The 27,963-nt window shown below is 32.1% G+C and overlaps 1 protein-coding gene across 2 annotated transcripts; it reads left to right on the top strand.

The window, feature by feature from the left end:
* Window positions 1–77: 77 nt before the first annotated feature.
* Window positions 78–27,963, top strand: LOC140060131 (uncharacterized). 2 transcript variants are annotated; one of them, XM_072106208.1, is made up of 15 exons: window positions 78–594; window positions 5,944–6,101; window positions 13,634–13,864; window positions 14,483–14,608; window positions 15,236–15,352; window positions 16,342–16,464; window positions 19,164–19,286; window positions 21,332–21,398; window positions 22,480–22,524; window positions 22,834–22,905; window positions 23,306–23,369; window positions 23,907–24,008; window positions 24,260–24,469; window positions 24,780–24,860; window positions 25,039–27,963. In XM_072106208.1, the coding sequence occupies exons 2-15, from the start codon at window positions 6,026–6,028 to the stop codon at window positions 25,126–25,128; spliced, it is 1,527 nt and encodes a 508-aa protein (XP_071962309.1). In that variant the 5' UTR covers window positions 78–594; window positions 5,944–6,025; the 3' UTR covers window positions 25,129–27,963. The 2 variants fall into 2 exon arrangements, with proteins under 2 accessions (XP_071962309.1, XP_071962310.1); XM_072106209.1 differs by lacking the exon at window positions 16,342–16,464.

Below are 27,963 nucleotides of genomic sequence, written 5' to 3'. Positions count from 1 at the left end.
AAAACACCTTATATTAAAAACCTATATATTCTGAGTCACCGGGCTGAGCCCGGGTTTAATATACTATTCTCGTACAGTATGAATGTGTATTTCTGACAGTCGTTAAATATGAACATAAGTGCGGCTTCTCGTCGTCATCTCTGCCCGCATCTCTGCTATTAAACATTGTATCCACTATTTGTCTTATTAGAAGGACTACTGTACAGACAGATCGTAGTAATTATCATTGTGGTAGGTTAAATAAAAGTGTTTTCTTCGGACCTCTATTGAGAATAGTTCACGGACTTGAGGAAGTACATGCGGTTAATATTGTCAATTGATGATTTGTTACAAGTGCCTGTATTAGCTCCGGTTGCTTGTGGGTACTCGAGCATTTCCAACGTCACACTTTTATCGTCTGCTATTTTGATTGCTGTTGTGATCTACAGTACTCTGCCAACTTCAAACGAAGATCGACGCACTTCCAATCAGACAGTTCGTGGAGTTCGGATCGGAAGGATCGGATTGGGAAGTTCTGACAACTGGTTGGATTTAAAACGTTTACTAGGATTTCAAGTTTGACATTTATGGAATATACTTTTAGTTATATAAAAGGTAGGATATATTTTCCAGTTTTATATTATTGGATTACGTCCTTATATTTTAAAAAGTTTTGGAGTTTGAGATTGAGGGTTGTTAAACTCATTAGTGACTCACTGCTGATGATGATGAGTTGTATTACTATTTAGAATCAATCAATGACAGTAAACAAAACTGTATGCCTATTTCAAAATCGGAACATGTTGATATTATTACGGTATATAGATAGATAGACCTAATCTAATTGCATTCTTTCCAAAATATGGTATATTGTTATCTTCTTTATTTTCTCTGCTGTTGTTGGTAGTTACGATAAAACCAAGGTAAGTCTGTGACCTAAATGATAATGAATGTATTATGCCTAACGCTTGCGTAATTGTTTGGGGTCCATAATGATGTTAATGGACCACCCTGACAACATTTTTATATCTCTATAAATATGCTAAGCAAAACAAAAATTTTTGCAATGTGATTTTATTGAGATTTTACATTTTGTAATTATTTGGTAACGATAGTGATAATAAAACCTGTTTACTGAATTACTTGAAACGAGTTATATGGTACAGTATTGAGACTACAGTCCTTGTTATTATTATTTTTGGTTAATAATGGTTTTGTTATCAACATATAATGATATTACTTTCGGTTGGTGTCGTAAGTTAAATTATCTTCGTAGATATCTTCAAAACCACCAATACATATGTCATCATCATCGTCGTTGTTCATCCTTTAGTAAAGCTTATAATATTATCCTCTCATCTTTTTCACATCTTCAACAAGATTCATAATACATTTTTACCAATGATTTACACAACTCTATACTCATTGTAACCTTCACTTGTAAAAGGATGCACTCACTGTGTTTTAATTCAAAACAACGAATAAAAGACATCGCCTTGACAATTAAAACTAATAATAGGTACAATAAACTGTAATTAAAACAGACTCATTATTAATGGCATATTTATACTGAGCTTCTTTACCATAGACCTATCGATTACGATACGTTAACCGTGTTTGAATAAGCAATTGTATGCATAGTCATATTGTTTTCTTTTTACTGCATGTAAATTTACTTTTCAATTTAAATCTACATACTCGGGTCACAAACTCAATGTTCTGTTTCTAAAATTATCATCTTATATCCTTGCTTTGGTAGTTCAGCAAGAATGAACTTGACCTTAAAACTTTAGATGACCCCTTGGACATCGAAATCTGGGTTCGCGAAAGTATTATGTCCTAACTTGCTAAAATTATAAATTGTTTACAGGAGAACAAAAAAGTTCAGAGAAGAAAACATAATTTCAACTTACTGAAAAAAATGAAATGTTATGTAAAGTAAAATGTTAATGAAAAGTAGATGAAAATGATAAAAGAGTTTAGTTAAAGTAGACACTATAGCCTAATGGATTTTGTTGCATGAAGGCCTACTAACTGTACATAATAGGCCTACATTATGTAAACATGAATGACGAATAGAATGTGTGACACACCCAATTCTATAGAGTAAAAAGAAACACTGGACATACGGTTAGTAATGGGTTCAAATCTATTTTATGACCTGGAAATCGGTAACCACGTTTGAACATATAGGCCTACACAGTACAGTTCTGCACAAGTTACAAACGCCACGTGTGTTTTTATGTTGATATATAGTCTGTACTCAGAATATAATGCTTGACCCTCTCACATAAAAGAAGGGCCGAAATTCACAAATCCGATGCTCAAATCTCTCGAGAAGAGTGTGAACTTTCTCAATAGACTCGTACAATTAAACCTAAAACCACAAATATTAATTCTCTGTTTTGTTTCGTGTTATTTATAAGTTACTTAAACTACTTGATAGTACAGTGTAACCTCTCTCTAGTTATTTGTTTCTACCTTACATTCCTTGTTATTAATTTAGCAATAAATCATGGTGAATTAGTTCCATACTTTTGAGTTCAAGATGTTTGTATTGAGCCAAATAATGTATATGCATTGTGGACATTTTGTGAGTTATTTTCCTGTGAATGTAGGTACAGAAAGTTTGTTTAAATTCTTCAACATTTTAACGTAATATATATTAATATATCTGCACTACATTCAACATACGAACATACTTCACTGTATATATACAATGCTATAAAAGTTAGCATAGTAGCACATGATTAATATTGGAACAGATAATTGAGGACAGGATGACAGTCAGACTGACTGAAAAATATTCTGCTGTTTTTTTTTAAATCATCAGATGAGTTTTTCCATAGATGTACATCATTGCATAACTGACCTGATGTAGTCCTTATCTGAACTTGAGCAGAATCATTGAAGTATCAGATTCATTTTCGGTGTTTTGTAATTTCGTCATATGTTGTATAAAGTGATCACAATTAGTTATCACCTTTTTCATTTAATGATTGATATGGTTTTCAGATTTACCGCATGTCGTTTAACCCCGAGGTAATTGAATGACCCCGCAAATCGAACTGTCAACGATGAAAAATATTAGAAGCAGCGGCGCGAAGAATAGCGTCCTGATGAGTGCATTGGATGTGCCCTGGAGACGACCAGACACGGCTAGGTCACTACAGAATTTGGACCCGATTCCTAGCTAAATATAGGTTGTTATCCCTTGTGAATTAGGCCTAAATGGACTTTTGTTGACAATCAATTTAATATTTCGAACAAATAGAAACTCGATTTGTATAGCCCTACAAAACAGTCCAGCTAAATTGATAAATAAGCAGCAAAAATAAGCCTAAATCAAGAATAAATAAATATATATACTTTTTAGTAGGTTTATTTTGTGTTCGAAAGATCTGGAAAACTCAGATATCTGAGTTTTTAAAATTCTTTTCTAGTTCCTATAAATAGGCATACCGGTACTGTATCTGAGATCTGAGTTGTAGCCTGCGAACAATCGAAAAAAAATGAACGTCCCGTGTCTACAGTCATGTGCACATACTGAATGGTAAAATAGTCCTTTGCCGCTTTTCTGATGTCCATTGAGTACAACTCTTTCATTCTTAGCGTACTGTAAAAACAAAAATTCAATTTATATAACATGTTAACCTAATAATACCGGTGATAATTGCTACCTTACCGTGAAAATGCGAACGAATAAAAACGAAGAAATAAATTAATTTGAATTGATTCCGGATTACATTTGATTGGGTAATTAATTTCTAATCTCAAGACGGAAATGGTGTACGAACATATTGCAGGAACAATTTGCATTGAAGAATACAATTGTTTTTTAATAGCATAATTGACACATCACATCATCATCTTATTTATTGTGTTTTTAACATTTACGTTCAGATAGGCTCTACACATTTGAATGAGATTCCCTTATCCGTTTGACAGGAAAGTGTGAAATATTTCCCCATGCCTTAATACTGTTTGTCCCCAGATAGAGGTGTTTCAAAGGAGAGGTTCTACTGTATTTGAAAAATATTTATAGTCCAGCCTCCGTTTCTTATCCTCGTATACTGGCCACACCCATTCTCTATTACTAATCACTGGCCTACAGCAATGGATGAGAAATAAATGACCATAACTCGTCCTTTATCCAGCTAGATTACAGATGGCACCATAGGATTATGGTTAATGTTTAGGTTCTAATCCAGGTATTAAGATTGTTTACACCCAGGAGTATAAATGGATCCATATTTAATAACAAATGATGTGTAGGCCCTACAGTAAAACATCGTAGCATTGTACAGTACACACAGCTGTAGGATGAGTTCTACGATACGAGTTATTTTCAAGTCAGTTAAAGTTAATATTATGATATCAGATATAATATTAAGATTGTTTACACCCAGGAGTATAAATCGATCCATAATTGTTTCTATAGCAAATGATGTGTACATCAGTACGCCCTATAATAAAACATCGTAACTGGAAACACAATACACACAGCTGTAGACTGGGTTCTTTAAAATAGAAGCGAGTTATTATCGAGTCACCCTCGATTACTAAACTTAATATAATGGTATCGTACTATTTGTTTTGGCTTTATTTTTCATATAAAGATGATCTGGACCCGCGTGTGTTAATTAGTGTGTACCGTGTAGCGACTATCTCAACAGATGATTTGATTTCGATGTGAAATAGACCGTATTTTATTATTCTCGTTCGAATAGTCAAACAATAGTAGATCGATAGCGTACCACGCTGTACTGGTTGCCCGGCGAACAAATGATGAAAGAACAATCAAACGAAATACTGAGAGTTCCTTGTTTATTTTGTTTATTTTTCGTATTTTATTAATGTTCAGTTTTTACCATGGAGGATATATAAGCCTGTATGGTGTTATTGTATTATGCCGGCAAAGCCAAAGGAACTGGTCCCCGGGTACAGCATAATAATGTTTTCTTACAACGAATAGTTGTAATATTTGATTGAAAATGGTGATGGGTAGAGACAGATCAAGATGACACTGATAGTCAATGCTAAAGAAAGCCATTCTTTTGTTACTGTTTGTCAAAAGAGATGTTGAAAATGAGTGATTGTTATCCAGGGGTTTCAAAAGGAGGACGGAATTTTGGGGCGCTGGTTGATGACCACGCCCCTCAACGTAACAGTTTGGAGGTTGTGGTTCAGTTTGGTTATCAAACATGATGTATATTAATGAGATTGGGATAGTATATTGTAATGGTGATGAAACAAAGAAAATGAAACCAATGATAACGATGATGATAAAGACGATGATATGATTTATGATAAATATGACAATGTTGATCATAATCATCATGAGAATTATTAAATCATGTTATATTGAAGAAAGAAGATCCCCGTAGAAGCCGGTAGCTTCAACGGTATTGTATTTGTGTTGAGAATATGCCATCAATTTTCTATCACCTGGTGTATGTATATAGTGTAAATTTAAATAAACAGCTACACGCTACGAACAGAAGTACTTTGATATAACAACATAATTAGATACATCCTTTACTTTGCCGTATGAACGTTTACAAACAGCCAATATTGTGAAAGTTTGTTGTGTGAGTTCATTAGTAAATTAACCAACAGTTTACATTTGTGTAATTGTCACCTTATCATTTCTGTTTTTAATTGTCATGCCTGTCATCAATTACTGGATTGAGTCCTTACAATGTTGAATGACGAAATTAAGTTGATTTAGTTTATAAATGATATTCATTGGGATGGCTAAGTGAAGGTAGCAGAATTATCTGTTGCGTCTGTCGTTTCGCCGAAATCCTCTCGAGAGTAGTGAAGTGCTGTAAACTTTCAAAATGAGGCTGGGGCGATTCTACTTGTTGGTGGGGTTGGATATTTAACATTATCTGTATTTATTATAACTATATTAATTAGTATAATTTAAAATAATTAAAAATGCTTTTTTGTTTCTTAAAGTGGTGAACCGAGATTGAGTATTGCAACTAACCAACTTGACCAGGCCAAAAGTCTTCCAGTAAATATAAGGCCTTACCTTGCTATGAGATCTGTAATGAAGTGGATTGTGCTAATCGTCCTGGTGAGCGCTACTCGGCCAAGGGAAGTTCTAAGCACAGGTAATTCGAACTTATTAAAATAAATAATTATATTTTTACCGTCATTTAAAACATTTAGAGCTAGTCTATAGGATAATGTTAAGCATTTGTTTTAGAAAAATGATACAAAAAAGGGAGACGGTGTACCGTTTGGGCTAAGTAAGCGGCTAGGCCCCCTAAAACGTGAAGAAAGCTTAGGCTACCCCATCCATTTTCTGTGAGGATAAGAACTCACGGCTCCGTCCCATTTCAGTTTAATCTAGGGCTAAGCCTACCTTAATTTTATTTTTGACTACTGTACATAATTCTTATTAAGTCTCACATATAATATTTCTTCTACTGAGAATAGAAATGCATTTTAAAATCATTTTAAAACATGACATCATAATGCAATGTTTAGCATTTACTTAAATTAAAATTAATTATTAATGCTTATGTTATGCGCGATTTGAACGATTTGCGCAATTTGAAATTGCGCAAAAAAATCCTTGCGCAATTTGAAATTGCGCAAAGAATTCTTGCGCAATTTTAAATTGCGCAAGGATTTTTTTGCGCAATTTCAAATTGCGCAATCAACTTGCGCAATTTCAAATTGCGCAAGAAAATCTTTGCGCAATTTTAAATTGCGCTGCACAATTTGTAAATTGCGCAAGATAGTTCTTGCGCAATATGACACCTTTGCGCAATTTGAAAACGAACTGTAAATTTTCTCATACATGGCTAGGCTAGGCCTAGGCAGAGGAGTTTAAAATTTAGTATTTTATTATATAAATAAGACCATTTCAATGAAGATAATGTTTAATACTCACTTTTTAAGTTTTTAATATTAGTTTAAGCTAGGCCATGTAACCTAGTCAGTATCAGTAGTCCAGACCCTAGCTAGGCTAGAGTAGTATAGCCGGCCGCCCGCGCCGCGCCCGCCTGGTGGAACACCACCGCTTCGTTTTCCTTCGTCGGTTCTTCGACGGTATGCTAACTTATAACAATATTTGCACTACTAAAATAAGGAAATGCGATATTTATCTTTAATTTTGAATCATTCTTAGAAATTACTATAAAAATATGGGTGTGCATGATTTCACAATCTGTCGAAAAACCTTGCGCAATTTGCAGATTACTTGCGCAATTTAATACGTTGCTTGCGCAATTTGAAACACATGTTTCAATTCAAATTGCGCAAGGATTTTTTTTGCGCAATTTCAAATTGCGCAAATCGTTCAAATCGCGCATAACACTTATAAACTTTAACAGGTTTTCAGTCCCAACCAACTACAGGAAATAATAGTACAGTCCTCTTTTACTTTTTATGTGTTCATTGATGATGTAATAAAACTCAAACATAATGTGTATTTTTTAATTAGTTACTTAATCAACCCAAGGTTTATTTCTCTTGTAAAAAAGAATTAACTCAATTTCTCCAAGGCCTGACATAAGGGTTGTTATGCTACCCAAAGAACACCAACTGACCAGCCTAGCTGGAACACCTTCTCTTGATAGCGGTTTGTTTGATCACTAAACCAGAAGATGTAGTTTTTAAAGCTTATAAAGAAATGAAAACAAACAGTGGAAACGCTATCCTTTACTACTGTAATGTGTTTTAATTATAGTCATATTATTAAAGAAATTATTCAATTAAAGTTGATTAAACATGTTTTCACACCTAAAATAACATCTCCTAAATGAAGGACTTTGTTCATTTATAACGTAACAAATAAAAAAAAGAAACGTGTATTTTCTTTTAACATGGGCCGAAATACCAAACGTGCGCTCTCTGTGGCAATATTTTTGCCAAGTGCTTCACTCAGTTTCTGAGTGCTTTCATTTATTTATCGTCGTCCATCAATTCCCTGGGAAAAGAACTTTTTCAGGAGATTGAGAGTATATCATTAACAGTAGTTCTATTTGTGTTCTATTTCTATATAGGGTATTAATATAAATCAAATTAAACAGATTGTTCTGAACATATGTCATTTATAATGCCTATTAAAAATGCACTATGTATTTATAATGTATTTCTACATCAAAAAGTAGTACAGTGCATATTGTTTGTCAGCCACAGATTTCAGCATTCGCTTTCAAGTTTCATAATATATCACATGAATGAAACCTAGGGTCATTTAAAATACATAAACATAAATTTATCATTATTATTACATCATTAATATCATTAAATGTCGATATAAATGTCATTTTAGTCAATTTGTTAAGACACTTTGCAAAGTTATCGTGTCGTTATGACAAAAATTGACTTCAATATATTTTTGAAAGTATCAAATTGGTTAATTAAACGTGGTCTGTTTTTAAATGTTTAAACATCTGTTTCTATGTAGTGAGTTCTCAAAAGCGATCTACTTTATAATTATGGATTGGGATCATTGTACTAAGCATGTTTTTTTTTCTAGTTTGTACTGCATGTAAATGTATTTATTCAGGTATTTCTTATTTATATTGTGATTTGTACCATGGGCATGTCCAGAGGTTATTCCTTTTGTACTACTTCTATTCGCAAGCAAGTGTTCTTAATGTACAGTTCTTTAAACTGGATTGAGTAAGAGACTTTTCTCTCTGAGGGCCCAATAGGGACCATTGTTTAGTACAATGATCCCCAACTCTGGAATAGTGTACCAGGTTTTTATCATGCACAATGAATGGAAACATACATGGGACCAATATCGTTGTGTCCCAACTGAAGGATGAGGTTGAATTGTCTTTCTGTCTAGTACATAATGCCTCTTACATAGTATGATAACCCTTGCAATTACAACATCCCATCTGTCATATCAAAGTTGTAGTGTACGAATTGGAGGCTCAGCCCGACCAAAGCCCCCTAAATTCTGAAAAATTACAATGCAAAATATTAGAAATTAGGTTAACTTCAGCACAACATTTTACAGGTTTTAGGCCCTCTTTCTTCCCCTAATTTCCAAATTCTAAATCCACTACTGGTCTTTCTTGAATGGAGGTATGCAAAAGAAGGAGTTCTACAGTACTGTATTGGTTTTAAATATAATGTTTAAGTACTATATGAAACATTAAGCATAATCTAAGTGGGTGGTGAGGAACTCTATCATGACTCACTTGTGCTTTTGTGGTTTCAAATTGTAAAGAATTTTAAAACAAAGAATGTACACACAGTTATAAGTGAGGCCTGCATAAATCATATTTTAATTTATAATGTTTTTCACCTTATTAAAACCATCAAATACAGTACTTGTCAAGTTTTGCAGAAATGCAGTAAATAAACTGTTTAATTTGGAGCTATGCTGCAGAAACATACTATACCCTAAAAACTGTACTGTGATAACATTAAAAGATAAGATAAGAAAAGTTGTTAAACATGTCAAATATCGGAAATTCATTTTCTGTTGATAACGATAAAATACAAGCTTTGATAACAATAATACCAACAATATAAATTAATATAATATGATTCCCTTTTTTACACAAGTTAAAGCAAGTGGTTAACGTCCTGTTATGATGAGACTGATTTTGAAATGGTGAAAAGGTTGTTAAAAGTACATTACCTTGTTATAATTGTGTTTACTTTGTACCACAAAATGCACAGTAGACTATTTGAAACCAAGAAAATAAAACTCAGTCGTAGTATTATACTCTAGTAGTTAGTTGGTTAGTATGTTTATGATTCATTAATATACAGATATTGACTGCTTAGAGGTTAAATATAAGATTTGACATCTCAGAGAGAATGAGATTATGTTCAAGTGAATATATATTTCCCGAGAACATAATATCATTCCCGAGTACTAATTATAAAGTTAATACTCATTAATCAATTGGTTAACAATATTTGTTATATTTTTATGTATTGCGGCTGCCTTATAGGATTCCAGTTAGACAAAGTAAATTACTTGTTTTTGTGCCCACACATTATCAATTATTTGACATATCTGATATCTAATAGATCCTAAATAATCCCAATATCTTAGATCCTAAATAATCCCAATATCTTAGATCCTAAATAATCCCAATATCTATTAGGTTTTTTTTAACTTTGTTTTTTTACAGAACATTGACACTTATATTTTACCTTATGTAGATCCAACTTTATCCTGTTGATAGTAAAATCTAAGTCATTAACCATAACGTGTAACTCTCTTTGATAAATACTGTACTCAATTTTAGGAGACAGCCTTATTATATTGGAATTAATTGAAGTTTCTTTGAAGTTCAGGTCTTGTTACATTGCACTTAAAATTACAATATGGATATTGGTCATATAGATTCACAACATATACAGCTTATATGTAATCTTAAAAATCCATGTGATCTATCAGGCCACAAGATGTTACTTTAGGACATGTCAGTATTATATTACATTATTGAAAAAAACTTATTTATACTGTACTTCTTATGTACAGTAAAACTCAAATATTAGTTTGCATGTACTAAGTTTGTAGAGAAGTGGCAATGGCACACCTTAACGAAGCCTCTTGGACCTCCGGTCAATTCCTCATCTGTGAAATATTTCAAAATTGTGAATTCTGATTGAAATATTTCTGGAGACAGTAAGTGGATAAAATACCATAATGGATACCCATGCAACAGCCTGTTTGTTTCTATAAAGTGCACAGAAAGTTTTCTTTTGTATGCGTGTTAAAATTCTATATTCTGTATTAAGTCTATCGTACCATATCATAAGAGAGGAAGAAACGTCACTGAATCTGTATTGTTTAACTAACTTCCCTGACAATGTAAAGAGTTCAAACATTTCACCTGCCATCTCTAATTTACAATTCTAGATTGTCACACAGCTGATTGTCAAACATCTTGGTAGCAGGCCATACACAAAATATTGATGAGCTTTTTAATGTGTTAATTAAAACCCAGATTTCTTGTCTATACTTATGTCATAAGTTGTAAATAAAGGTTTCTTTAAGAGGTGATGTGAGTTTTATTGTACAATTAGTCGATAATTAACAGATGGAATCTGCAATTTTCAAAGGGGCCGTTAAATTGTGTAAGCTTTTCACAAAGTGGTACAAAAAACTGGAAAATTTGAAGGTGGTTTAGAAGAGAGTTTAAACTCTACAAACTCCTAACATCCCCCCTTTACCTCCACCTCAGACACATACTAAATGGTAGTAGCGCTCTCCTTATGTCCAATCCCTATTAAATGCATTTAAGGGGAGGTGGGGGGGGGGGGTATATGCTTTGGCGGGTCTGAAAGGTGTCCCCTTATAACAGATTCTACTGTATTTATTTATATGCCTACATTTAACAGCAAAACAGACTGAAAGGCACAAACAATCCATTGAAATGTACAGGTTTTTATATTATCGTTGGGGAGCTTTTGATTTGGAATTTCTTTGTATACTATATACCTTTATTGTTGACTTTATTGTGTTATTAGGATTTCTTTACAATAGTTTCCTCACACCTAACATGTTAGGTATTTGGCTTTTTGTTTGCTTAGCCCAGCTAAGAAATAAATAGGTGAATTGACTTGCATATACAATAAGAAACATTTAAAAACACCTATCTACTTCCTCATACTTGATAGTAAATAAAAGTATAAAATAAACTGAAAAAAAAAAGCAAGTGAAACATCGAGAAATTAATTCTACCTTTTTGGAAACACATGTATACAGCAATCCTAAAGCTCTGTCTACACTATCAAACTAGTGTGATGTTACCAAATATGGTAGTGATATGCCAAAATATGGTAGTACTAGTATGACATCATCATCTCCATATATGGGCACATCACATTTTGTTGTCACATAACATTTGTTACTAAGACAGAGCTTTACTTTACTAGTGTATATTCCATGTAAACTGTAAAAACAATATTATTACTTTCTAATTCAGTCCATCCATAGAGTATAAAGGTCCATCTAACTTTTTTATATTTGACCATTGAGATTTACAGTAGGCCTACTGAGTACAGTAGCATGGATATAGTAAACCAGAGAGCCTAATACAACAGTAATCTACCATTACAGCATACAAGATTTTCACTAATAACCACTAAAGCCAATAGTGCGCTTAATTCTGCAATTACGCAGCGCCTATCAACCTGTCAAATCACCACTGTATAATACACTTGCTGCTAAATGAGCTCAGCAAATGATAGATAGATGGATTGGGCAGTTAGGCTTTTCCTATAAATTATTAGTATAAAATTTATATAGTTGATCCTAGCACCTTGAAAGTGGTAATTTGTTTTTTTGTTGAATGATAACTATTATTGGTTGTTCATGAGAAGTAGTACAGAAGTGCCATATAATACATTTTTAAGGGTTTATTTGTTTGAAATTGTTCAGTTTGAAGTTTTGTTCATTGTTGTTAAAATATTACTTCTACAAAAGTACTATAGTACGTGTGCTTTTAAAGGTAGTCCACACACATTACAGTACTCCTGTTACACACAGTGTAAAGGGTGTGTCGTCAATAAGGGTTGGCCATAGTGTTAAAAACATTATTTTTCATGGAAAAGTGTCCTATAAATAGGCATGTCTGCTGAAATTGTAATAATGAGATATTTGTTGACAGTTAGTTGGCAATGAAAAGCGGTGTATTTTATATACGGTAGATATTTGTTATTGTTGTTATGGCCTTCCTGGGTATTCTTTTTATTATCCCATAATTGTTAGTATTTATAGGGCTAAATTCCTAAATGAATCTAATGTAATAACTAACATTAATTGTCTATGTGGGGGAGTATTTTATTAATATACATTTTAATGAAATATTTTAAATTCTGTTGTGAATGTTAATATTGACACGAACAGCTGATTTTGTTTTCCCTTAAGCATTGTCTACACTATCAAACTTTATGTGACAAAAAAATGTGATGTTGATGATGTCATATCATTACCATATTTAAGCATGTCACCACCATATTTGGGCATATCATACTTTTTTGTCAAACTAGTTTGATAGTGTAGACAGAGCTTATGCATTTCTGTAATGTTGATTGATTTCTTTACCAACTAATAAAAATAAGAACCCAAGAAAAACCACTCTGAGACTAAGCAATTACTTGTTACAAACCATTTAGTGCGCTTAATAGTGTTACCATGTTAAACATATAATACAAAACCTGATTGGTGATGATATGTCATGAACTGCTAGCTTTGTGTTATGAGACTGATGACTTTGTCGCACTTTTATATAGAAGTTAAAATTACACTGAAGAGAAGGTACACCGCATTTTCAACAGTGTTATGTAAACAAAAAATGATAACACTCCGATAATGATATACCTTCATTAGCTCCAGTGGCATTAACACAAGGGGAAAAATTCCCCTGGTTTAGAACTCTTGACGGGCCCTCCAATGCTGGGTAGTTGCATTGAGCTGCTCATGCTCTAGGCCCCTAGGTTTAGCCAGTAAGCGCTCATAGCCATTATGCCACTGATTATCTCCATGTTAAACTAAAAATTATTAAATACATCTAAAATTGTATTTTCACTATCCGTTGTTCTTTAATATGTTCCATTTTGATACCTTCATTCCTCTGACAATTACTTCTGTTCCATGTTTGTATTAGGATTTACTTATAATTATTTTATAAATGTTTATTTTGTTTAGATGCCTGTACGGTTAATCCATGCCAAAACAATGGAATGTGTGTAAGCCATTCGAGTGACCAATACACGTGCATGTGTTTGCCGCAGTGGAAGGGAACAAATTGTGAAATAGATAAGGACGAATGTGCAGCGAATGCAGACTTGTGTAGAAATGGCGGTACATGTGTAAATGGTGTGGGCAACTATACTTGCTTCTGTACACCAGGATACAGTGGTTCAAACTGTTTAACAGGTAATTACCTTTAAGCTCTGTCTACACTATCAAACTTTATGTGACAAAAAAATGTGATGTGCCCATAATATATGGACATGATGATGTCATATCACTACCATGTTTGGGCATACCACTAACATATTTGGACACATCACACTTTTTTGTCAAACTTGTTTGATAGTGTAGACAGCTTAAGCTTGATTCTCACTTGTAAGATTTGTAACAATGTAACTGCAACAATCACAAGCAATGGATTATCCAAACTGTCACTTGTTCAACTCGCTTCAAGCATCTATTTTGGTTCTCTTTTTCGCCTGCATGCAAAAGTCTCTAATTCTGTTAAAAATTCAATGAAAAAAAGTTTAACATATGTTGTACTATTTATGTCACATTAAATGTTACATTAAATGTTACAAATAAGAAAATAATTATGTAATTCAACTTAAAACGAGAGTAAAATTAAAAGGTCAGATATATAGCCAGAGAGAATTAATAACTTGCAACATAGTGAACAGATGGCTCAGCCTACAACCATCTATTTATAAAAACAGGTTTTTGCGATCGGCTAATTAACCCAATTGTTTTAATAATTAGTCATCCTTGAACAACATTAGGACATTTTAAATCATTTTTCAGATGCGTGTCACAGCAACCCTTGCCAGAACGAGGGCGCGTGCGAACTAGATGTACGTATTGCATCTGGATATTTTTGCATGTGTGCAGATGGTTTCACTGGGAGTATCTGTGAATACGACATCGGAGGTGAGCTATTTTTTTTAATGGTTTTAATCGATCATTGATTATATATTAAACTACGGTAATGTATGGTAAAATATATAAGTATACCATTGGCTGTTGCAGTAAACGTATGAGTCACCCGTGTGAGAAGTTGAGAAGATTGAAATCACGAATAAGATACGGTGCGATAACACGTCTTATAATGCGACTTCTTTTTCACAACACACCACTAGATTAAGAGGCATATAGAGTTGGCCTCATGGTCATGTGCAGATTTGAACTCAAAAGTAAAAATGTAATGAAATTATACAAAGGTCACTAATAGTTTTTATATGGAAAATAAATGCCATAAATTTGAATTTCGAAAGTTGTATCATGACAAAATTGTAAACAGAAACAATGCATATTCATCATATCTTAATTTCTTTCTGTATATTTTCAATCAGACCCCAGTCCCCCCTCACCCTCAAAGTTGGCACATATGGATAAAATACCATTTATCTCCAGTGTTTGTTAAAATATCATTGTTATTTAATACATACTAATTAGAGAACTTTTCATGAAGGTGGTGAACAAAATAGTTTATCAATACACCGAACAAGTTTTTTGAAATAATCTGCCCAAACAAAACATACTTTTTTGACATTTTAGATTCTGCATGTGCAATAAATGTCTGTCAAAATGGAGGAACGTGTTTGGAGATTGGAATTCAAAGCGTATGTTTTTGTCAGCAAGGGTTCACAGGTCAACATTGCGAAGTTTTAAAAGGTAAACATAATAAATACTAGCTATAAGGCTTATGAGAATAGCCCCTACCGATTTATCACTTAACAACATTGGCAGGTAGCCTTTGAAATGACATAAGACCTAGGACGAAGTGCACTACATCATTAGTCCAAGTCATCATCTATGTAAAATTAAGACAACCGTGCGATGTACCAAAAATAGTTTAATAATAGAATTTAAGATAGTCACCTGTAGGCCCACTTAGAATTGACCAAATTTGGTATGACAAAAATTGACCAAATTTGGTATGACAAAAATTGACCAAATTTGACAAACCATGTTCAACATTTGCGAATAGTAGCCCCATATGACGTCAAAACTCCCAAGTCATCGCAAAATCAAAATTTCCCTGGTCAAAATGTTCTATATCAAGTTTGTATACAGCAAATCTGAAATGAATTTTGTTAAAGTGTGGATATTATCAAAAATAAGAACCCAGCTATAACCTCTAATTCCAAATAATTGTTTTCAAATGTATAAGTACCACAAAACAAGAGTTTTTGTGTCCACTTAATAAAAACCATCTTTAGTAATAACAGCTGAGATGGAATACAAATTTATGTGTTAAAGATAGTTGATAATACATTGAACTAACTACATAAACAAGGGGCTAGAAGTACAGGAAACAGGTGAAGAAACAAATGTTGCCTGTCGTTGGACAACTGAACTTGTTTGACCTCATTCCTTCAGAAACGTGGTATCATCATCTCTCACTTAGCAATTATTGATATTGGTAATCTGTCTATTGTTACAATATCAGGGTCTGATTTTATTTTAAATCTTCTCCTGACATCGTGACTGATTTGCCAAAACGTGTGTTTTAAAAATCGAAAAAAAAATTTTTAAATCAGCTAAAGCATAACCTGACAGATGGGAATAAAAGAATTAAGCATGGCATATAAATTGAGTGAAGAAAAATACTGTATTATTTTTATTTTGAGGACCATTTAATAATGCATCTTCATTCGTAGGACCATGCAATACACACCCCTGCAAAAATGGGGGTTCGTGTCGGAACCTGAATCAGGTTCTTTCAACAGTAAATTGCGTCTGCCCAGCCGGTTTTTCAGGACCAGACTGCTCTATGCTCCTAGGTAGGGATGTCGTGTTCGTGCATGGTTTACTGCTTGGCTTCCACGTTTCATGTGTTTCCATGATTGTTAAACCTTGTTGTTTGCTGGTTTACTGCATGTATAAGGCTTGATGCAGGGAGTTGTTATTAGACAACTCCCTGCTTGATGTGTTCCTAGCTTGTTTTGTGTACAACCCTTTGTAAAGCTTTGTCTACACTATCAAACTTTTTGTGACAAAAAAATGTGATGTGCCCATATATGGACATGATGATGTCATATCACTACCATATTTAAGCATATCACTACCATATTTGGGCGCATCACACATTTTTTTCACATAAAGTTTGGTAGTGTGGGCAGAGCTTGTCTTCCCGACTCAAGCATCCTACATTCACCCCTTCCCTCCATATTTTACAATCAAATGCTTATAGTTCTAACGGAAGTAATTAATTAGTGTTAAATAAACTTGTAGACTAATTTCCATGCCCTTAGGTAGTGGTAATTTTATAGTGTTTACCCTTGTCAACTATTTTGTCATGCATGGCTTAACGTCTCTGTCTTCGTTACAAATGTATTTGTCAATGGTTTTGGAAAGAAATTGCAATGTTTAGCAATGCTTATTCCTCTTTTTGGTGATTCATAATTTATGTGAGTTTACGAGTGATTGACCAAGATCAGTGAAGAATTGGAAATTTGGTCTTTCCCCCAAAAAAGCCTTATCTAGATAATTTTTTCTCCAGTTTTTGATCACCTTAAAAAAAAAGAGCAGACTTCAGCTTTTCCCTCATCCTATAAGATTCTACAGTGAATTAATTATTTATAGTGCAAAAAAAGAAAATAAATAAAAATCTTTTCTTTTATAGAAAGACTTTTTTTTTGACGAAATTTCTTTCACATTATTTCCAGTAAGTTCTTCTGAACTTTGTTTGACATTGAGGCATAGTATTGTTACCAACTTTGCACTTTGTCCGCTTTTGTGTATATCAAGTTTCAATTTAATGTTTAAAGTGGCTAATTGCATTATCCCCACCAGTTGATTTATATCCCCAATTAATTGCTTTACCCCAAATTACTTATACCCAATTAATTCTTTATGTTTTAGTTTTAAATAACATAGACGCATGATTATTCATTTATGTTACATTGAAAAATACGATAAATAAAACTTTATTTAAATAAGTTCATTTAAGAGATTAATAAAATAAAAAAATGTTACAACACTGCTAAAAAATAAAGTGGAATGAAAATTAGTATAACTCATAGGCCTATATAGTATACAAAAAAGTCAAACTAAAATAGAAAGATTGAAAAAACAAATCATATGCAGCATAACACTATAAATTAAATCAAAAACATTTTGATAGTCATACATTTTCATTATTTTTCTTCAAAGACAAAAATTCAATGAAGAATGAAATTGTGTCTGTATGAATGTAAAAACATGCTGTAGCAGCAGTAGAAACAAACACGAAAATCATTTGTCATTTTCAATTAATTTATTGATCATGTTAAATGTATGTAACAAGCAGAAAATGACCAAATGCATGCTGTGTTAAACTAAGAACTAGAAACATTCTTGCCTTGAAAATACATGTATTTTTTGTTAGGTAATATCTCAAATGTTGACAACTAAATCCAGGTAAAAATCCTCATAATTGATTTACATTGTGGTTGTTCAGCCAATTTTAAACTAAGAACTTTAAAAATGTGTGTATTAGCATGTGAATTACATTATCAACACTACATGATGATAGGTTTTTTACAGTTTTGACTGTTTGGTAATTTCACATTTCACTATTAAAATAAAAATGAAATTGTACTAGGTTTGGTAAACTTGCATTTTCCAACAACCATTAATCGACTAATGATGAAGAAATCAAAAAAGTTCCATACCGTAGATGATACTAACATACATTTTTAGCGTAATATAGTGTAGGCATCTTATAAATTGGGTATTTGTTAGAGACAATACATCTTTAACATAATTACAACCATTAACACGCTAAATATGTCTGTTTCCGCTTATACATGACAAAATGATTACATATATACTGAACTAGTTACAGTATGAAGTGACAACATCATTATGCAAATTTAGCCAAAGAACGTCGCCTGCGAAAAGACAGGTTCGACACCAATTGCCTTAAAGTTAAGTATAATAGATGTTTAATGGGACGGTTAGTCCGCCGGCCAATGATATGTGCTTGTTTCATCGCACTGGACATTAAATGCGACAAAATGTTATTATTATCGCACTTATTTAATGACTATCGACTTCCTTTTATCATTAAAGGTTTTTTTTTAAACAATGTTTTTCTTTTCTAAAATACAAATAATAATCGTTAGATTAATGGAACTTTTTCTTTTGGGTAAATAATACTTTAATAGAAACTGTATATTTTTTTGAAGGATATTTTATGAATATTTATTTGAACTGTGCCAGAATGATAGCTGTTTTTTAATTAAAAAGATACTGATTGCAATGCAATAGACCCACTACAGTCATGTAATCAGATCAAATTAGTTTGACAGAAAAAGTGTAATGTGTCCGAATATGGTAGTGATATGATGTCATCATGTCCAAATATGGGCACATCACATTTTTGTTTGTTACATAGTTTGATAGTGTAGATAGAGCTTTAAAGGGTCAATGAAAATCATACATTTCTTAATTTAAATTTCTGCATATAATAAATTTATGTTGATTTTTTTCCTATCAGGTTGTGGCAGCAATCCGTGTTTAAACGACGGCACATGCCAGACGTCTTCCACAGATATCAATGGTTACACATGTGAATGCCAGTTAGGATATACTGGCAGAATATGTCAAACAGTTCTTGAAGGTAAAACGATAGTTCTTAACGTTTACCATCACCAATTAATTTTTTAATTTAATTAATTACATTTTGTAGGCCTACTTCTCATACTGAACCATAGTCTTCTCGGATAAGGGCTATAAACCGTAGGTCCAGTGTACACAACTAGCTCGTGTGCACTTTAAAGAACCTAGTACATCTTTCGAGAAGAGTAGGGGGTTACCCTGGTGTATTAGTACATCACAGCCACTGATCACCAACTGGGCCCTCTGGGAGACCAGTCTTTGACTGAAGAGGTTACCCAGTATAAATATAAATTTCAATCATTTTTTGTTGTTTCCTACTGTATGGGTTATCGTTCAATGCAACACTTCCATTTATTAGGTAGCTGCCCTAAATAAATGTTAAATTACCCTTTTGGGGAAATCTTTTAAACCCATTCATACACTAATATTCTGTTAACATTTTTTTTCCACAATATGTACTATTTTATAAATATATATTTAATGAAATATAAATTCTAATCTTTTTTAGTGCAATATACAATTAATTAATTTTTCACTTGAATCCTTTTTGATTTACAACTTGGTTTACGCTTACGTGACTTAATTTTCGAACAATGAACCAATTCTACAACCCTACAATTTTTCTACAATAATCCATCATAATGTACAGCATTATGACAGATGTATCATATTAAAACCGACGATAACTAAAATGTAATACGGTTATTGTGCCGGGCGATCATTCAGTGACCTTTAAACAGAGATTCTCGTCGGCTACCACGCTGACAATCTTCCATCCATGCTTTTTGGACAAGTCCCTGAAGATTTTTGATTTATTAGCATCTGCAAAAAGAGCATATGTTTTTTTGTAAAATTTATTAATAGCCCAGTTTATGCCTTATGATAGAGGAAACAATTAGTACTAATTTTCCCAAGGTCGTCAGACTATCAGTATGTATATTGTTGTACAATGGTTAATAAGAGACGTTTTTGATGATTTTAGACTATGTCATGAATAGTTAGTATTACCATGTATTAGCTAAAATAACACCAATTATATAACAATTATTGCAGTACTAGTGTTTTAATAGAGTACAGGCATAAAATAGCATTAGTTCGTGCTTAATTTGATGCTAGACCAATGGTTACAGAGCTTGCATATATTTTGTTTTCGGTTGGTTATAAATATTTGTTAGTTTCTGTCTTTTTTGTCTTATCCTTTGTGGATGTTGACTGAATTTGATCGTCTGGAAGTTAGCTGTACTGAAAACAGTAATTTAGTAGATAGGTTTAGCAATATACTCAGACATAATATGGGCTGGTATAATCTAGCCTAGCGCGATGGCCTATGGAAAACACAAAATGCATTCCAAGCCTGGTATAGTAGATAAAATAGTAGTTGTGTACCAAATGTGAAACATAATGTTAATCTCATTGTAACATTTCTTTTGATATGATAATTTTATGGATGCAATAAACTTGGTTCTCCTGCTATGCACTAATGAAAATAATGGTCATCTATAATGCACAGTTATCAGCAACTTTATGCCCAAAAGAATTTCAACATACGCCCCTTTCCCTCGATACAATTGTCTGTCTATATGACAGTATAGGACCAAGTCAACTTTAGTGATTACTGTTTATATTATATTTAACTGTTATATATCAACTCTAAAATGTGTAAACCTCTTTTAATATAACCTTTGTACTTTCCCAGAATGTCTATTACCAGAAAAGAATCTGAATTTAGAACAGTTAATCAGGCTTTATATTAGGCCTGCAGGCCCTTTCAAGACCCAATACAGTTGTTTATAGAGGTGTCCCCTTAATAGAGGTGGCCCCTCAATAGTGGTGTCCCACAAAAGGGATGTAAAAATGTTTGTCTCTTAGAAAATATTCAAATTATTACAACTAATATTGTTCTACACTAATAAAACATATTTTTTTAATTTTAATCAATTTATTGTGAGAAAAATGATGTTGAGTTTGATCATTGTATAATGTTGCTAGGTTACAATTGATTTTCGTGCGTGACAGCTTTTTTTATCTATATGTAATATTTCACAGTTCAGTGCATCTTCAACGGTGAAACCTACTCAACAGAAGAAGTGAGAATCAATGATTGCAATTATTGGTATGACAAACCTATTTAATTTGAGAAAACTAATTAAATTATGGAAAACTGAATATTCATGAGTTAAACATTTATAGAATAACAAAAGAAATATAGCATCATTCATTTTATAAAAACAAAAATACATTGGAGGGATAGTGCAACTTATTAACTTCTCTGTTTTGGCAGCCTGGCCTTCCCTACCGTACATTTATTTGAATAATAATAATTAATGGGTGTTTATTCAAAACTGAAGTTTATTCGAATAAATACAGTATTTAAGTTTGTACACTAATGTTTTTAGTCGCGTTGAAGCGACTCTATAGTTCACTATGCCGGTCGGTCGGTCTGTCTGTCTGTCGGTCTGTCTGTCTGTCTGTCGGTCCGGTATCACTATGCGTTTTATCGCTTTCTGACCTTATCTTGATATCAGTTTAATCTAGCTAGGTCAATTTTTCACAGTATATTCCTTATGGCCAGGAATCAATGTGGTTATGTTTTCACGGTGCGCAATAAAAAATTACGCGGTCTACGCACGATTTAACGAAATCACGTTTGTAATCATATCTTCACAACCATGAATCACAATTAAATAAAATTTGGTACTCATAAATTTCAGGGCATAAATCATCATATGGCAATACAATTACGTACTTAACATTTTCAAAATTTATTTTCGATGAAATAAGAGTACATTTCAGACAATTTTAAGCGTTTACAAAATTGCCATGAGTGCGCTTATTTTTGCGCGTGCACTGCGCGTTAAATGTTATTGTGCACTCTTTTTGCCCGATTTCCGTTTTTTGACTTACTTTTCAACTCGAAATTACGTTATACGAGCACGTCGAAAGTGACAGGCTACGCACGTGTAAATTAAAAAAAAATAAATGTTTTTAAACATTTCAACATTTTTAAACATGTTCAGTAATTTCGGTCAGTATAGTTCACTATGTCGGTCGGTCGGTCTCTCTGTCTGTCGGTCTGTCGGTCTGTCTGTCGGTCCGGTATCACTATGCATTGTAGCACGCGACTTAATGGCTGTTGGCCTTGTTTTATATAGTCCACAGGCCTAATGCTATTATTTAATATTTTTACCTTTCAGTTGGTGTAGAAATGGTCTTTGGCTTTGCACAAAAAAATATTGCGGGTATGTACCTATGGATGTTTCAAAAACAAAAATAGTCAATTGAAATAGTGATAGTTCACAACTGACCAAGAAATGAAACTATCTACAGTATATGGAGCTGTAGCATTTTGGTTAATTTCAATCCCAGGGTTGTAACTCACTACTCTTTCAGCTCCACTCCCTAATCCTCAAATGAGATTTAGTTTATAAGCAAGATACATTTTAATTAGTTTATCCATCCTGTAATTAATGAGTTTGCACTTGCTATTTGATGCGTATGAAATTAAACAAAATGTTTACAAATCTAATCTACTTTACTTTATTTTACAGACAAATTCACATTGGATTTAACTTCAACCAAAGGTTTACATTGATAGAAAATAGAGTTCCTGAATTTGAAAGGTAAATTCTTTTATACAATTTACAATATTTGAATAAAATACGTCTGTATCCTATGAAAATGACACATTTAGGACGCGACAGTTTCCTTTGTTTAGAGGTTGGGTGTAGTGTGAAACATACATTTCCCCTTGTTCATTTTATAAGAAAGTGTCCCCTTAATAGAGGTATCCATTGAATAAGGGTTCTACCATAATTAAAAGTATTTGTAAACAATATCTAATTTTGTCATTTTTAATTTATAAACCAAAATGTATCGCAGAGGGCAGTGTTGGATTATTGTAATGCACCAGGAAGAGACTTGCCTGAGTAGTACTGCCTATGATAATGGAGGTATACATTTACATGGTATAATTATTTACACAAAATGTTTCATTAAATAATGTTTGTTCTCTTTTTCAAGGTCCTTAACGGAAGATCTATCCACTGTGTTTTCAATAGCAGAATCAATGATAACAAATTTTATAGTAAGTCGCACATTGTATCAACTATTATGCCTAATAATAGAACACATTATTTTCAACTTTGGGAGGGAGGTAAACAGAACATTAATCAATAGGCAAGCATTAAGACATTATATAATTTTGATGAATTTAAACTCAAATTTTAATGTTATTGTCATGTTTTTCGAGAGTAAATACAGCAAATATCGGTCAATTATATTTTATTATATTTCTGTCCTTGTGCGTAATTATTATCTCCCTACTATTACACGAGTGTGGTGTGCTGCTTACATATAAGTAAATATTATTATTGTCTAAGGTTGCTTGTAAGCTTAAAGATCTATGCTTCGCACAGATCTTAAAATATTCATCCTCCATGTACTAGGTTGTAGTAGTATGTGGAAAATAAATTGAAATTGAATTACAAATTGAATTGAATTAAATTGTTGAAAACAATAATATATCAGCCCAATCTGAGGTGAACATTTGATCAATTACTATAACTGGTTTTCATTAATTTTATTTATTCATAATTTTATATTCATAATTTTATCTTTTTAGATTTCTGATTCTAAGGGTAATATTCAGGTAGAGTTTAGCTTGGTGTCTGATGCTCACTCATCTTTGAATATTGAGGATGTTGCGGACACTATGATGTCACAGGTAAGCAAGCATGCAATACGTTTTGGGGTGGTGGGGTTTAACTTCTCAAGACTTACAGTATAAATGTTGTCATATTTTGTTAATTATTATAAATTTTATGAAAATCTGTTTTGTCCGTCAATGTATTTTTATTTGCTCCATACAATATAGAATAGTAGACAGATCCCCTTTTAATTAAGTTAATTTGCAATTTTTATTAAAAGACTGTTCAGACAAAATCAAACATAAATAATCATATTTTCTCATTACAGTTTGAGTCTTCAAGTTATTCTTTCATGTTTGATGGAATTATAATGAATATTGTTGAAAATAGTGCCAAGGTAACCAAGGCTTCCAATAATACAGAAAGTACAGCAGAACCAAGCAGTAGTTATATCACCATGGAAACTGTAATCATTGTGTCTATCGTTGTTGGTGTGTCATTAGTCTTTGCTGTCTTCATTGGTTCAGTTGTAATATTAGTAAGTTAATTAATATCAATTTGTTTTGAAAATATTTTCTATAAATACAGTAGATGTATTTTGATCAGTGTTAGACTTTAATAGTATGCAAATCGTCCTTGGGTTGGCTCTTCCATAATTTCTGGTGTTCCAAATGTGTTTAAAAACATTTTAGGACCTCAAGAAAAATGTGGGTTTAGTAGAGTTTTCCATTTTTCAGGGCATCCCGTATAAGAGAGTTGACTGTATTTATTTGGAACTTCAATATGTTTCTTTGATTACGTAATAATATATCAATCAAAACTTAAGAATTGACCTTTTTTTTTTCTAGGTGCATCGACAGAGGTCAGAATCAACAAATTTAGGTGTTTTTGAACCAGAAGCCCCAACTCCAAATAACACACAAACAGCAGTAAGTCTTAAGTTCTTGTATTGAATGTTCATATTCCTGTTCCCCATTGTTTTTATACCAACGAAAGACTGAAGACAACCAGAACAAACTCCCAAAATATCTTGTTGATAATTATACTATACAGTGATAAAGAAAAGTAGGACGTTGTGTTAATTATAATTTTGGTTTTGTTTTTCAGTCTCCAAAAAAAGTAAATTATCATAACAACTTATATAAAGAAGCGAAAAATGATGCAGATTCTGTTGAAGATTTTCATTTACATCAGTAGTTGGACAAATAAAAACTTTTAAAGAACTTATATTTAAAGAAAACAAAAACAGATAAAACAACAAGACTTGTTAAATTCATCGTCTTGTATGTTTTTATCCATGTTTTTATGAGCCCGCCGAATGTAGATTTCCAGACATCCAATGGGAATAGAAACATCCTGAGAAGATCCTCCAATTGGCAATCAGAATAATTTTGATGGTAAAATCATGTGATTTAAAAACACATGTGATGTCTGCTGCATATTCAGAATTTTGATGTATTTGATATTAAAAATATGTGACAGTCCCTTTAACTGTGGCAAAATGAACATGTTGATAACCTCAGGACAACTTTAACATTAAAGGGACAGCGTCATGACAACTGAAATAAATACATATTTGTTAATGTTACCATTACTGGTAAATTGTTTTATATACTGTAGATTGGTTGTACAGTAAATGAGGTGTTAAGGTGTTAGTCATTGTGTTATGTTTGTTCACAGAAATTAGTCATAATTTAGAGAATGGATTTTTTTCGTAGGCATCACTGCAATGTTGCACATGTTTGGAAAGACAGCTTATGTGGTCATGGATTGAAACTTATGATCCTGCCGATCTATGATTCTGAGTACGAATCCTATAAAACAACCCAACTTCCGAAACGTGTGTATGTTTTTTCTGTGAATTAATCATTTTTCAATGCAACCATGTAAATATTAAGATATTGATTTGAAACATATGGTGCTTTTTTTTATTATAATTATACAAAGCTAAGAAAGTTAAGCTACATTTTTTTTACTCTCGTCCAGTTGTCAACATATTCAAAACTGTAGCCTATACGAACAAAACATTGTACAAGTTTCAATATATTTTAATACGATTGTCACATATTTGTATTATATTTTATAACATGATGAAGTACTGTAAAAGAAACGAAAATAGTTTTTTTTTTTTAAATTTATTTCAAAATACAGGGTCTATTGTTGTACTGAGTAGGTCACAATTTAAAGTTACAATAGGACTCCTCCGTTCGGAGTTCTCTTTTTAATTTTTGCTGTGAAACGAAAAAAGGGTTTAATATATTTTACTTTTACAGGCAACACTATTAAATTCGGGTGACGCGTTGTTGTGTTTACACCATTTTTTCTTTTTTTATCATGTCTTTCTTTTATCAAATCTTGTCTTTCGTGAATAACTTCTTTCTCAATTGTCTTTCTTTCAAATAATTAGTTAATACTCGGACTCTTGACAAGAGGAAATACCATTACAGTATATTGTAATCCAGCAATTTCATTTTTTTGGTTGTTAATGTCTTTCTATTTTTAATTGTCTTTCTTGACCCTGAATTAAAAATAGGTAAGCCTACTATAGTAAGATTGAATGAAAGTATAATGAAACCGTAAAAGCTTTGTATGTGATATGAGTAGTAGTACATACTTTATATATTTATATTTATTAACCATGTACTATTATTTTGAGAGGTTCTAACAGATCATTTGTTTGCGTGCCAAATTTTAATTGTTAGAAACTTTTATAATTATATTTTTATTAAATTTATTTAATTATTTAACAATATGAAAAAAGGAAGAGTTATGTTTGAAAAACAGTAGAAACTTTACAGTCATTCTTAACTAAAAATAATTAGCTACTTAACTAAAAATGTAATAAAATCTGGTTAATGTTTGGCTTGGAACTCAGATTAATAATACTAAGAACCAGTGATTGTATTCATCAATCACTGGTCCTGTAAATACTAAATATTTCACTTAAGTCAGTATCTACTTAAGGATGAAGAATTTATAAATTGTTTGTTTTCCTTAGCCAAAGTGTGAACAGTGTATACAACCACAGTGATCACATTAACCAGTCAAATTAAAGTGGTATATTTTTCTTTAATATTAAGTATTTCACTTAAGTCAATTAATAAATACTTAGATGTTCCTTAAGTGGGGTTTACTTAGAGAAAAAGTGTGATTGGAGAAAACGGCCACTCAGTTATGTCTGTTGGCTTAAAAAAGTATAAAAGTTTCTTGATTGTATTTGTTGTAAATATTCTTTATTCTGTCAAGTACAAGTGAAAATTATGTTTAAGAAAAATTCACAGTGGTTTAAAACATGCTGTATAAAAACGCTATATAAAATTACAGGAAAACCATGTTATGTTATTGTAAAAAATGTGCAAAATGCTAATTAATTAGATAAATTATATAAAATTATTGTATAGTTATCATACAGTTATAGATTTAAATAATAATTACCTTGATTTTTATTGTTTATTCATTTCTTCTGTAATTTATCATTGTATAGAAAAAATGTAGTGCAGAGTAAAGGGATCATGTCAAAATTATTTTACTGCAGATACTGCAGTAAATACAATTTGTTTAGTTTTTAAACTGCTTATGAAATTCATTAGTTTGTTAGGTTAATCATACACATTGTTTTAAAAAAACTAAAAAATGTTACCTTAAAATTGTTGACTTTCTCGACATAAACCGACTTCTACGTTGAAACAAACTAAAATCATGCGTTACTGCAGTAAACAAAATGTAGTTACTGCAGTAGAATAATTCTGACATGATCCCTAAGTGTGATTGGATAAACTATTTAATTTTTCGCTGTCTAATCCGATCATAGATCAAAACATGATGGTATCTAAATATAATATATATTACTATTATTTAGTTTTTTTAAGGTCACCCCCATTTTATTTATTAAGGATGGATATAGTATTATCATACTACATGTATAAACGTTTAGTACTACAAACACTATACTGATTTCAATATGGTACTATAAAAGAATTATAAAATATGCTTTCTAATTTTCCTTTCGGTAATAAAAAAAAAGTGAATAGA

The sequence above is a fragment of the Antedon mediterranea genome, chromosome 10 (assembly GCF_964355755.1).
Source record: "Antedon mediterranea chromosome 10, ecAntMedi1.1, whole genome shotgun sequence".
NCBI lineage: Eukaryota > Metazoa > Echinodermata > Crinoidea > Comatulida > Antedonidae > Antedon > Antedon mediterranea.
This window is presented reverse-complemented; position numbering and strand designations above follow the sequence as displayed.

Excerpts from the sequence above, each read along its gene's own strand:
- LOC140060131 (XM_072106208.1), top strand. The coding sequence starts at position 6,026 with ATGAGATCTGTAATGAAGTGGATTGTGCTAATCGTCCTGGTGAGCGCT. Across the intron at positions 13,865-14,482 it reads TGGTTCAAACTGTTTAACAG|ATGCGTGTCACAGCAACCCT; the intron begins GTAATTACCTTT and ends ATCATTTTTCAG. Across the intron at positions 15,353-16,341 it reads ACATTGCGAAGTTTTAAAAG|GACCATGCAATACACACCCC; the intron begins GTAAACATAATA and ends CTTCATTCGTAG.